Source organism: Neomonachus schauinslandi, chromosome 5 (assembly GCF_002201575.2).
Source record: "Neomonachus schauinslandi chromosome 5, ASM220157v2, whole genome shotgun sequence".
In the NCBI taxonomy this organism is placed as follows: Eukaryota; Metazoa; Chordata; class Mammalia; order Carnivora; family Phocidae; genus Neomonachus; species Neomonachus schauinslandi.
This window is the reverse complement of record NC_058407.1, coordinates 80,500,603-80,514,717: the sequence shown is the minus strand read 5'-3', so window position 1 is coordinate 80,514,717 and position 14,115 is coordinate 80,500,603. Positions and strand designations below refer to the sequence as shown.

At 35.6% G+C, this 14,115-nt stretch overlaps 1 protein-coding gene across 1 annotated transcript in view; it reads right to left on the bottom strand.

Annotated features, from left to right (window-relative positions):
- LMNTD1 (lamin tail domain containing 1) overlaps positions 1-14,115 on the bottom strand; it is a 437,084-nt gene that overhangs the window by 28,100 nt on the left and 394,869 nt on the right. Inside the window, exons 5-6 of the mRNA XM_044915214.1 lie at positions 10,401-10,630; positions 7,554-7,749 (exon numbers count right to left, since the gene is read on the bottom strand). Of these exons, the coding sequence (XP_044771149.1) occupies positions 7,554-7,749; positions 10,401-10,630 (426 nt within the window). The remainder of the gene's footprint in view (positions 1-7,553; positions 7,750-10,400; positions 10,631-14,115) is intronic.

Genomic DNA, 14,115 nt, shown 5'->3' with positions numbered 1-14,115 from the left:
GGAAAATTGGATAGCCACATGCAGAAGAATGAAACTGGACCATTTCCTTACACCACACACAAAAATAGACTCCAAATGGTTGAAAGACCTCAATGTGAGACAGGAGTCCATCAAAATCCTAAAGGAGAACACAGGCAGCAACCTCTTTGACCTCAGCCGAAGCAACTTCTTCCTAGAAACATCGCCAAAGGCAAGGGAGGCAAGGGCAAAAATGAACTATTGGGACTTCATCAAGATAAAAAGCTTTTGCAAAGCAAAGGAAACAGTCAACAAAACCAAAAGACAACCAACAGAATGGGAGAAGATATTTGCAAATGACATATCAGATAAAGGGCTAGTATCCAAAATCTATAAAGAACTCATCAAACTCAACACCCAAAGAACAAAGAATCCAATCAAGAAATGGGCAGAAGACATGAAAAGACATTTTTCCAAAGAAGACATCCAAATGGCCAACAGACACATGAAAAAGTGCTCAATATCGCTCGGCATCAGGGAAATCCAAATCAAAACCTCAATGAGATACCACCTCACACCTGTCAGAATGGCTAAAATTAACAAGTCAGGAAATGACAGATGTTGGCGGGGATGCGGAGAAAGGGGAACCCTCCTACACTGTTGGTGGGAATGCAAGCTGGTGCAGCCACTCTGGAAAACTGTATGGAGGTTCCTCAAAAAGTTGAAAATAGAGCTACCATATGATCCAGCAATTGCACTACTGGGTATTTACCCCAAAGATACAAAAGTAGGGATCCGAAGGGGTACGTGCACCCCGATGTTTATAGCAGCAATGTCCACAATAGCCAAACTGTGGAAAGAGCCAAGATGTCCATCAACAGATGAATGGATAAAGAAGATTTGGTATATATATACAATGGAATATTATGCAGCCATCAAAAGGAATGAGATCTTGCCATTTGCAACGACGTGGATGGAACTGGAGGGTATCATGTTGAGTGAAATAAGTCAAACAGAGAAAGACATGTATCATATGATCTCACTGATATGAGGAATTCTTAATCTCAGGAAACAAACTGAGGGTTGCTGGAGTGGGGGGTGGGGTGGGAAGGATGGGGTGACTGGGTGATAGACACTGGGGAGGGTATGTGCTCTGGTAAGCACTGTGAATTTTGCAAGACTGTTGAATCTCAGATCTGTAGCTCTGAAACAAATAATGCAATATATGTTAAGAAAAAAAAAAGAAGAAGAAGAAGGTAGCGGGAGGGGAAGAATGAAGCGGGGGGAATCGGAGGGGTAGACGAACCATGAGAGACGATGGACTCTGAAAAACAAACAGGGTTCTAGAGGGGAGTAGGGTGGGAGGATGGGTTAGCCTGGTGGTGGGTACTGAGGAGGGCACGTTCTGCACGGAGCACTGGGTGTTATGCACAAACAATGAATCATGGAACACTTCATCTAAAACTAATGATGTAATGTATGGGGATTAACATAAGAATAAAAAAAAAAATTAAAAAAAAAATCTTAGTGAAAAAACAAACAAACAAAAAAAAGACAAAGAAGGTCATTATATAATGATAAAAGGGTCAATTCAACAGGAAGACATAACAATTGTAAATATTATGCACCCAACATCAGAGCACCTAAATATATAAAACAAATATTGACAGAGCTAAAGGGAAAAAAATGACAACAATACAATAATAGGAAACTTATAACCACACTTTCAATAATAGATAGAATATTGAGGGTAGAAAATTGATAAGGAAACAGCTGACTTGAACAACTCAATAGAACAAATGGGTATGACTATTATACAGCCACCCTACAGTGGCAGAATACACATTCTTCTCAAACACAAACAGAACATTCTCCAGGATAGATCACATGTTAGGTCACAAAACAAGTCAAGAACAATTTAAGATTAAGATCATCCCAGCTATCTTCTCAAACCACAGTGGTATGAACCTAGAAATCAATAACAGAAAACAGGAAAATTCATGAACATATGGAAACTGAACAACACATTCTTGAATCACCATTGGGTAAAAGAGGAAATCAAAAGGGAATTTTAAAAATAATTGAGATGAATGAAAACAAAAAATACAACTTACCCGAACTAATGGTAGGCAGCAAAAGCAGTACTAGGAGGGAATTTTATAGCATTAAATGCCTACATTAAAAAAGAATAAAGATCTCAATTTCAATACTTAATTTTACAACTCAAGGTATATGAAAAGGTGTTTAATATCACAAATTGCCTGAGAAATGAAATCAAAATCACAATGAGATATCACCTCATACTTGTTAGGATGGCTATTATCAAAAAGAAAATATGGGGCACCTGGGTAGCTCAGTCGGTTGAGTGTCTGCCTTCAGCTCAGGTCATGGTCCCAGGGCCCTGGGATAGAGCCCCACGTCGGGCTCCCAGCTCAGCAGGGAGCCTGCTTCTCTCCCTCCCTACCCCCCTGCTCGTGCTTTCTCTCTCAAATTAATAAAATCTTAAAAAAAATATAAGTTCTGGTGAGGATACAGAGAAAAAGGAACACTTGTACTGTTGGTGGGAATATAAATTAATAAGGCCATTATGGAAACATATGGAGTTTCCTAAAAAAATTGAAAATATAACTACCATATGATCCAGCAATCCCACTTCTGGGTATATATCCAAATTAAGTGAAATCAGGATCAGGAAGAGATATCTGCACTCATGTTCATTGCAGAATTATTCACAATAGTCAAGATATGGAAACAGCCTAAATGTCCTCAATAGATGAATGGATATAGAAAATGTCACACACACACACATACACACACAACACACACACACACACTGAAATATTCAGTCTTTAAAAAGAAGGAAATCCTGACTTCAACATGGATGTATGACAACATGGATAGAACTGGAGGACATTATGCTAAGCAAAATAAGCATGACACAGAAAGAAATATTGTATGATCTTGTTCGTATGTGGAATTTAAAATAATCACACTTATAGAAGCAGAGTAGGATGGTGGTTGTTGCTAAGGACTGTGAGAAGGAAGAAATGGGATTATGTGGTTCAAAGGGTACAAAGTTTCAGTTAAGCAAAATGAGTAAGTTCTGGAGATCTAATGTACAGCACAGTGACTATATGATACTGTATTATATACTTGAAAATTGCTGAGAGGATAGATCTTAATGTTCTCACCACACACACCAAAAAGGTAATTATGTGAGGTAATGGATCTGTTAACTAACCTTATGGTAATCCTTTCACAATATATATGTATCAAATTGTCATATTTTACATCTTAAACCTACACAATATTATATGTCAATTACATCTTAAAAAAACAAATAAAATCAAGTTATACATCATGTGTATGTGTGTGTGTGTATATATATATATACACATACCATTTTTATGTCAATGATATCTCAATAAAGCTATTTAAAAACAAGAAAGAATTCATCACAAGCAGATCCGTATTACAAGAAAGGAAGTTCTTTTTCAGATAGTAGCATAATTATAGGGGATGGAAACATGACTTACAAAAAAAAAAGCACTAAAAACACTGGAAAGCAGTGAAAACATATAAGGGTAAATATATAACATATTTTTCTTATCTTTTAAATTTCTTCTAATAATTATAACAAAATAACTATGGAGTATGGGATTTATTACATACATAGAAATAAAATATGTGATAGCAAAAACACAGTATCTGGGATGAAAGAAATAAAAGAATAATATTGAAAGCTCTTATACTATTTGTGAAGTGGTATAATATCACTTGAAGGTAGTCTGATAGGCTGAAGATATATCCTATAAACCTGAAAGGAACCACTAAAATAACAGAGTTATAGCTAATCAGCCAACAATGAGGATAAAATGGAGTCATTAATAATATTCAATTCAAAAGAATACAGAAAAAGAGGAAAAAGACAACACAGAATAGTTGCGGCAAATAGAAAACTAATAACAAGATAGTAACCCTGACCCTAACCATATTATCAATTACTTTAAATGTAAATAGTTTAAATGCTCAAGTTAAAAGACAGAGATTATTAGACTCGATAGAAGAACAAGTCTCAACTGCATGCTACTTACAAAACATACATTCTAAATATAAAGACACAAATAGGTTAAAAGTAAAAGATTGAAAAAAGACTTACCATGCTAACAATAATAAAAGGAAAGCTGGAGCGGCTGTATTAATATCAGTAGATTTCTGAGCTAAGAATAATGCCAGAGATAAAGAAGGTCATTTCATAATGACATAGAGATCAGTTCATTAAAAGGACGTAACAATTCCAAATGTTTGCAAATCTAGTAACTGAGCTTCAAAGTACATAAAACAAAAACTGATAGAACTGCAAGGCAAAATCAGCAAATCCACAATTATAGTTGATTTTGACATCCTTTTCTCAAAAATTGATAGAACAAGTAGACATAAAATTAGCAAAAAGACAGTAATTTAATGCCATCAAGACCTGATTGACATTTATAAAATACTCTACTTAACAACATCAGAATATAAATTCTTTGTGAGTGCATTCAGAACTTTTACCAGGATAGACAATATCCTGATTATAAAACAAGTCCCAATATATTTAAAAGGACCCAAGTCATACAAAGTTCTTTGACCACTATAGAATTAGAAATTGATAACAAAAATGTATCTGTAAAATCACTGGAACTGGCAAATTTGTCAATATTTGGGAACTAAACAATACACTTCTTATGACACAAAGATCAAAGAAATTAAGTGGAAATTAGGAAGTATTTTGAAATGAATGAAAATCCAACATACCAAGTTTGTGGGATGCCACTAAAGGTGTACTTAGGGGAAAATTTACTAAATGCTTATATTAGAAGAGAAAAGGGTATCAAATCAATGATCTCAGACTCCATCTTGAGAAACTAGAAAAAGAAAAGGAAATTCAACCTAAAGTAGGCAGAAGAAAGTAAATACATATCAGAATGGAAATCAGTAAAATAAAAAACAAAACAAAAAACACAGAAAACCAATGAAACCAAACACTGGTTGTTGGAGAGGCTCAATAAAGCTGATGACTCTTAGGCAAGATTGATCAGGAAACGGAAAGAAGACATATCTGACCAGTATCAGCAATAGGAAATGTGACATCACTACAGATTCTACAGATACTAAAAGGATAAAAAGGGAATATTATGAACAAGTTTATGACAATCTGACAACTTAGATGAAATGGACAGATTGTGTGAAAGACACAAACTATCCAAGAAGAAATAGATAACTGTAATATCCTGATATCTATTTTCAAGAAATAGAATTTGTAGGTAAAAACCTTCCCACAAAGAAATTGCAGGCCCAGAATGCTTCACTGATGAATTCTATAAAATATTTAAGAAAAAATTTACTTCTATACAAACTCAGCTAGAAAATGAAAGAGGAGGGAATATATCCCAACTCATTCTATGAGGCAAGCTTTACCCTGATTCCAAAGCAGACAAAAGACATTACAGGAGAAGAAAACTACAGATCAATACTCTTCACAAACATAGATGTAAAGATTTGAAACAAAATTTTAGCCAATAAAATTCAATAATATATTAAAAGAATAAACATTATGATCAAAGGAGTTTAAGTGTGTAGGGTTGCTTTAACATTGAGAAAGAAAAACCGTATGATCATCTCAGTAGATACATAAAAAGCATTTGACAAAAATCCAATATTCATTCATAATATTCATTGCCACAATTAAACATTCAGAATCATGATCCTATTACTCCTTTGTTTGAAACTTTCCCATTGCTTCCCATTTCCCACTGTGAAAATCAAATTCCTCATTCTGGTATTCAAGGCTCACTGTGATCATTCCCCAACCCTGGCCCCTACAACCCGGTTACACCAACTGATGAACTGTTCAGTGGGGCAATGCTATAAAATGCCTTATACCTACCTGGTCCTAGCGTTTTCTGCCTCCTTCACTTTGTTTATGCTGTTCCTTCATTCTAGGCTGCTGGTTCTCAACCTTGACTGTGCGTTAGAATTACCAAGGGATTTAAAAAATTACAATGGTCAATTGTACCACTAGAAATTCTGACTCAGAGCCTAGGATAGGGTCAGGACATTAAAAACTTCTCACCTGATTCAATTGTGTAGGTAGGATTGAGAAGTAGTGCCCTAGAATGTTCTCACAGACTCCAAATTTGCATATCCAAAATTTACATATCTTTTTTTATGTTATGTTAATCACCATACATTACATCATTAGTTTTTGATGTAGTGTTCCATGATTCATTGTTTGTGCATAACACCCAGTGCTCCATGCAGAACATGTCTTCTTTAATACCTGTCACCAGGCTAACCCATCCTCCCACCCCCCTCCCCTCTAGAACCCTCAGTTTGTTTCTCAGAGTCCTTAGTCTCTCATGGTTGGTCTCCCCCTCCGATTTTCCCCCCTTCATTTTTCCCTTCCTACTATCTTCTTCTTCTTTTTTTTTTTTAACATATAATGTATTATTTGTTTCAGAGGTACAGGTCTGTGATTCAACAATCTTACACAATTCACAGTGCTCACCATAGCACATACCCTCCCCAATGACTATCACCCAGCCACCCCATACCTCCCAACCCCCACCACTCTAGCCACCCTCAGGAAACAAAATTTACGTATCTTTCTAAGATAATTCTAATTAACAACTCATTCACAAAATCTTCCCAGATCATCCTCTGCTGGGAGAAAATTCTCTATATGGCTTGATACTTTATTTGCCTCTTTCAATCCTTATACCTGCAGGTCTTTCCTGATCTAAGTAAAGGTTCTTAAAACCATATTCACAAGCCTTTTTTTTTCTTTGATTTTTTGCTCCAAATAAGTCATCATTCTTAACATGGTGGATAGATGTTGAATGAATAATTTGATGAAGTGTTTTTAGATGGTTGAGAGAACACTTAATTATTCACTACAGTTGAATGGTAATAGTGGTTGATTTTAGGAAATCTGACCTAAGGGGAAAACAGTTTCCTTTATGTCTGAACTTCAAACCTAGCTAATAACTTCTCTTAACCCTCTCACACACTCTGTGGACATGTGTTTATTTCTAATAATTCACAGTTCAATCTGTTGTTAAAGCAACAAGAAAAGCAGGGTTAAGTAAATGTATAGATGAGTCAGCTCTTTTATTTTAGCTCTAATATCAACTTTCTTCCTGATCAATTCTTTTTGCCATAGATACCAACAACTATAAAAATGGATCAATGAGTAAGTCCATGTTTTTCCTTCTGTCTCAAACTCAAGTGCCTAGTAGAAGAGAAAAAAGACACTAAATCCATCTGAATGATTTGCCAATAATGAAAAAATAGAGTTGACTTTATTTGTAGGGATTATGTAGTGCTGTTTTCACTGGCATCTTTGAAAAATCAGCATTCCTTGTTTGGTTCTCTAGAAAATTACATTGATTTCTTATCATTCCTCAGAACATGAATGGTAATATTTCAATAAACTGCTTAGGGTTCTAGATGAAATCATGGATGTAATATCAGATTAGAACTTTATTACTTACTGAAGTAAAGTAGCTCCTATTCCAATAGAAGATATTAAATAGTTCAAATAGAATAGGTACCTGGATCTAGATTGGCCCACTTCTTCAAGAATCATAGAAAAGTGCTTCCAGGCTTTCTCAGCATGGAATGAATGTGGAAGAAGTTTCTTTGAATCACCAAACAAAGATAGGAAATAATCTTCTCCTTCCCCAGTTACTGGTATCTCAGGAGCAAGGAGCAGAGCCTGTTTCTTTGTCATTATGGAGCTGTTGACTCCTTTCAAAGAAACCAAAGAGGAAAGCAACAAAAAGAAGTAAATAAAAGGACATTAAAAGAACACAAAGCCTCTATCTCTATTCTTTGCTTCTACAAAATTATATTCTTTATACATTTTACTGTCACTTTCAAACTCAATGAGGATAATTAAAAGCTATAAACCAAAGTCTATGAAATAACTAGTAAGTGATTATTTTTAGTGACACACAATTCCTAGAGATTATGTCAGTTATCTTAAAATATCAACAATACCATTAGCATAATGACTTTTATTTAACTGATTATTCAGTTGTACTAGAAGCATCATAAGTTTTCAAGGAGGTAAACATTTGAGTTTCTCAAATTTGGATATGTTATATATAAATACAACTTTATTTCATATTAGCCATCCTCCCCAAATTACTACCCATAAATTAAAGCCTCAAATGAACCCTTCCTATGAATAATTAATAATTTTACCAGGTAAAGACTTAAATTTCCTCTAATCAACTAAAATAGTTTATTAGAAAGATAGAGTAATTCTTAATCAGACTCTAGTATCCTCTTGGAAATTTGTTCTTTTAAAATTATCACTACTAAGATTTAAATACAGAACAGTTTTTATAATTTTGCATGGAAAGAAGCAGGCTGGGTAAATCTAATGATGTGTCTGCAAAGAGTGAGTAACACTACAGAGAGAGACAATGATGAAGTGGATAGAACACTGTGTCTTGGATTTAGACAGACCTGCAATTGTATCTCAGCTCTGCCACTTAGTAAGCCAACTAATTCTCCATTTTCCTGAACATAAAATAAGGCAATGTGAAGATTGAAGAAAATGTAGATAACTTTCTAGTGTAGTGTCTAGTTTTTAACAGGTATTTAGTAAGTGATAGCAATTATTGTAGTTCAGGGGCTTTGGTTAATGTGACACTGTGTCCAAAATCATCAAAGGACTGAGACAATCTAGAGTATGCTTTATATTCTTGTATCTTTAACAAAACCAAAGCGAGGTGAAAGATGAAAAAGAATAAACACATAGTTTCTAAAGAGGATTAAAGAAATGTTTGGAATTAAATTAGTTCATTCCCAGTCACTTGAGTATTTACTTAATCCTTGAGTTCCTTTGGGGAAAGAGATTATATAGTATCCTTTTTAATGGTTCATCTTGAGGGATGAAAACCTTTATACTATAAAAAGGAAGAAGACAGATTAATTTTAGTCCTAGTTGTTATTTCACCTAGAGGAACAGATGGAACGGAACCAAATGCAACAAGTTTCAGCGGACCCAGGCATTTATCTACAAAACCCGAATCTACAGTAACTGAAGGAGAAGACTACACACCCCAGCTCAATTCTCATCTTGCAAGGGGAAACCACTATATTTTGTTTTTCCCCTAAGAACTTGCGCAGTTTAATCCAAATATAGAATATATACCATGATGATAACAGGGATAAAGAAGGAAAAATATTCCCTCCCTGGATGTAAAGTTCGTATTTTCACTTTTGAGTATATGGATTTTGGTCATTGCTAAAGGTCAGTGCGATCTTAGGAGGCTTCTTTAAAAAGTGCATTATAGGCATACAAACAATGAAGCATAGGGAATAATGGCAGTAGATCAAAATCCTACATAACACTGTGTCACAAGTTTAGGAAAATGCCAGAAATGAAATATAGATAAGCAGCAGCCAGGCTTAAATATCCATAGAATAATAGAGGAAAATAGAGACATCAAGTAGTCATGGGTGTGTTTATGCTACCAGTTTTGAAACTTGTTGACTGGTAATTGAAATACAGACCCCCAATCTAGCCTATTCAATGAGGAGGTGCTTACAGATATATTCATATTCACGACTAATTTTTTATTAAGCACTTACTATATGGTAGGTGATTTTCATAAGTATTTTATTTAATCCTTAGGCCAGCCCTGTGAAGTTGATATTTTAATCCCTATTTTGCACTTGTGGGTAATGGAACTCAGGGATAACTAACCTATTATCTCACAGTGTAGGTAGAAATATCCTTTAGACCTAAGTCCTCTGTTTCCAAGACCATGAGTTTTTCAGTAAACCATGATAACATACCCTTAAAGTTCCCTAACATCATGAGGAACACACTGGATATTGCTGAGTGCATTGCTTACACTGTTGGCAACTGTCAAAACCCAACTTTTTCCTATTGTAGTACTGTTTTCATTTTCTTCTCCAAATTCATTATTGTTCTCCCATCTTTCCACCATTTTCTTACCATTTATTTTGCTTCTTTCTATTATATGTCTGTCTTTTCCTTACTTAAGCATAAGTCTCCTAATGGCACAAATACACAAGACATTGCTTAATCTTTCTCATAGTGTTCAGAGGAAGGGGAATTAATGCTATACATTAGAATTTTTATCTAGCAATTCTAGAGCATCTAAGCCATCAACCCATGAACCATTATGACAATTCAAGATATTTTAATCATAGGGATGATACATTTGGCCACATACATTTATATGACCTGAATATGACTCAGTGTTAGGATCAATGGTGAGCATAATCAAGTTACTCTGCATATGACATTAAGAAATCTGTGTTATTGGAAGTCATTCTGACATCTAGGCATATAAAGAAGCTATTGAACTACATGCGTTAAAAATAGTCTCAAAAAATTTGGTACATGTTTTGCTTACCCAAGCTGTTTTCCGATCTGGAAAGGCCCACTCCTGTAGTTTTAGGAGTCTTCTGCCCAATTGTTGATATAGTTATTCCACTAAACTGAGGGCTAGACGGATTGTAATCAAGAAGCATTTCATAGGATAATGACCGTGACAATGGCAGTGTAATATCTGAATTCGTTGTCGAAAAAAAATGTACTAAAGATCGCTGTGTCATTGGGAGACTGTCTTGGGTGTCTTTTCTTCTGTGTACAAAAATTAGTATAGTAAGCAAAGTAAGAAAGTCAAAATGAATAGATACGAACATAAGAATCATGAACTATGATTATTACCCAAAGTTCTGCTTTTCAAAGTTTATATGCATTTATATAAGCATAAGGACAACTTGTTGTAGTTTTAACAATCTAAATAGGACATTTGAGTGTCAAGAAATGCTTTTATCTACTCTTTTATCTAAAAATCAGTCAATCGGGGGTGCCTGGGTGGCTCAGCTGGTTAAGCATCTGCCTTCAGCTCAGGTCATGATCTTGGGGTCCTGGAATTGAGTCCTGCATCGGGCACCCTGCTCAGTGGTGAGTCTGCTTCTCCTTCTCCCTCTGTGCTCCCTCTCCTTCTGTGCTCTCTTGTGCTCTCTCTCTCTCAAGGAAATAAATAAAATCTTTACTAAAAAAATAAAAATAAAAAAATAAAAATTAGTCAATTGCTACTGTAGATGATTTTTAAAAAGTGCAAAAGTAGAAAGAAGAAAACAAAAATCATCAAAATGCTACCAACCAAAAATTTTACCAAAAAATCACCAAAATGCTACCAATCATTTCATTCCAGGCCTTTTTTTAAATTATGTTATGTTAGTCACCATACAGTACATTACTAGTTTTTGATGTAGTGTTCAATGATTCATTATCTGTGTATAACACCCAGTGCTCATTACAACACGTGCCCTCCTTAACACCCATCACCCTGTTACTCCATACCCCCACCCCCCTCTCCTCTTAAGCCCTCAGATTTTTTCTCAGAGTCCACAGTCTCTCATGGTTCATCCCCCTCTCTCTTATTCCCCCCGCTTCAGTTTTCCCTTCCTTCCCATAATGTCCTCCATGCTATTCCTTATGTTCCACATATGAGTGAAACCATATGATAATTGTCTTTCTCTGCTTGACTTATTTCACTTAGAATAATCTCCTCCAGTTCCACCCATGTCAATGCAAATCGTGGGTATTCATTTTTTCTGATGGCTGAGTAATATTCAATTGTATACATGAACCACATCTTCTTTATCCATTCATCTGTTGAAGGACATCTTGGCTCCTTCCACAGCTTGGCTGTTGTGGACATTGCTGCTGTGAATATTGGGATGCAGGTGCCCCTTCTTTTCACTACATCTGTATCTTTGGGATAAATACCCAGTAGTGCAATTGCTGGGTCATAGGGTAGTTCTATTTTTAACTTCTTGAGGAACCTCCATACTGTTTTCCAGAGTGGCTGCACCAGCTTGCATTCCCACCAACAGTGTAAGAGGGTTCCCTTTCTCCATATCCTCACCAACATTCGTGTTTCCTGCCTTGTTAATTTTTGCCATTCTAACTGTGAGGTGGTATCTCAGTGTGGTTTCGATTTGAATTTCCCTGATGGCTAATGATGTCAAACATTTTTTCATGTGTCTGTTAGCCATTTGTATGTCTTCTTTTGAGAAGTGTCTGTTCATGTCTTCTGCCCGTTTTTTTACTTATTTGTTTTTTGGGTGTTGACTTTGATACATTCTTTATAGATCTTGGATACCAGCCCTTTATCTGATAAAACATTTGTAAATATCTTCTCCTATTCCGTGGGTTGCCTGTTAGTTTTGTTGACTATTTCCTTTGCCATGCAGAAGCTTTTTTTCTTGATGAAGTACCAAAAGTTCATTTCTGCTTTTGTTTCCCTTGTCTTTGGAGACATGTCATGAAAGAAGTTGCTGTGGCCAAGGTCAAAGAGGTTACTGCCTATGTTCTCCCCTAGGATTTTGATGGATTCCTATCTCATATTGAGGTCTTTCATTTTGAGTTTATCTTTGTGTATGATGTAAGGGAATGGTCCAGTTTCAGACTTCTGCATGTGGCTGTCTAATTTTCCCAGCACCATTTATTGAAGAGACTCTTTTTTCCATTGGATATTCTTTCCTGCTTTGTCGAAGATTAGTTGACCATAGAGTTGAGGGTCCATTTCTGGGCTCTCTATTCTGTTCCATTGATCTATGTGTCTGTTTTTGTGCCAGTACCATGCTGTCTTGATGATCACAGCTTTGTAATATAGCTTGAAGTCAGCCATTGTGATGCCCCCAGCTTTGGTTTTCTTTTTCAACACTCCCCTGGCCATTCGGGGTCTTTTCTGGTTCCATACAAATTTTAGGAAGGTTTCTTCCAGCTCTTTGAAAAATGCCAATGTTATTTTAATAGGAATGGCATTGAAAGTGTAGATTGCTCTGGCAGCATAGACATTTTAACAATGTTTATTCTTCCAATCCATGACCATGGAATGTTTTTCCATCTCTTTGTGTCTTCCTCAATTTCTTTCATAAGTGTTCTGTAGTTTCTAGAGTATAGATCATTTACCTCTTTGGTTAGGTTTATTCCTAGGTATCTTATGGTTTTTGGTACTATTGTAAATGGAATTGATTCCCTAATTTCTCTTTCTACAGTTACATTGTTAGTGTATAGAAAAGCAACTGATTTCTGTGCATTGATTTTGTATCCTGCCACAGTACTGAATTGCTGTATGAGTTCTAGTAACTTTGGGGTGGAGTCTTTTGGGTTTTCCACAAAAAGTATCATGTCATCTGTGAAGAGAGAGAGTTTGAATTTTTGCCAATTTGAATACCTTTTATTTCTTTTTGTTGTCTGATTGCTGTTGCTAGGACTTCTAGTACTATGTTGAACAATATTGGTGAGAGTGGGCATCCCTGTTGTGTTCCTGATCTTAAGAGAAAAGCTCTCAGCCTTTCCCCATTGAGAATGATATTCACTGTGGGCTTTCATAGATGGTTTTTATGAAATTGAGGAGTGTTCCCTCTATCCCTACACTGTGAAGAGTTTTAATCAGGAAAGGATGCTGTATTTTGTCAAATGCTTTTTCTTCATCAATTGAGAGAATCATATGGTTCTTGTCTTTTCTTTTATTAATGTGCTCTATCACACTGATTGATTGGTGAATGTTGAACCACCCTTGCATCCCAGGAATAAATCCCATCTGGTCATGATGGATAATCCTTTTAATGTACTGTTGGATCCTATTGGCTAGGATCTTATTGAATATCTTGGCATCCATATTCATCAGGGATAGTGGTCTGTAATTTTCCTTTTTGATAGGGTCTTTGCCTGGTTTTGGGATCAAAGTAATGCTGGATCATAGAATGAGTTTGGAAGTTTTCCTTCTGTTTCTTTTTTTTGAAACAGCTTCAGTAGAATAGGTACTATATCTTGAAATGTTTGGTAGAATTCCCCTGGGAAGGTATCTGGCCCTGGACTCTTGTTTTTTGGGAGGTTTTTGATTACTGCTTCAATTTTGTTACTGGTTATTGGTCTATTCAGATTGTCAATTTCTTCCTGTTTCAGTCTTGGTAGTTTATAAGTTTCCAGGAAGGCATCCATTTCTTCCAGGTTGCTTAATTTGTTGGCATATAGTTGCTGATAATAATTTCTAATAATTGTTTCTATTTCCTTGGTGTCAGTCATGATCTCTCCCCTTTCATTCA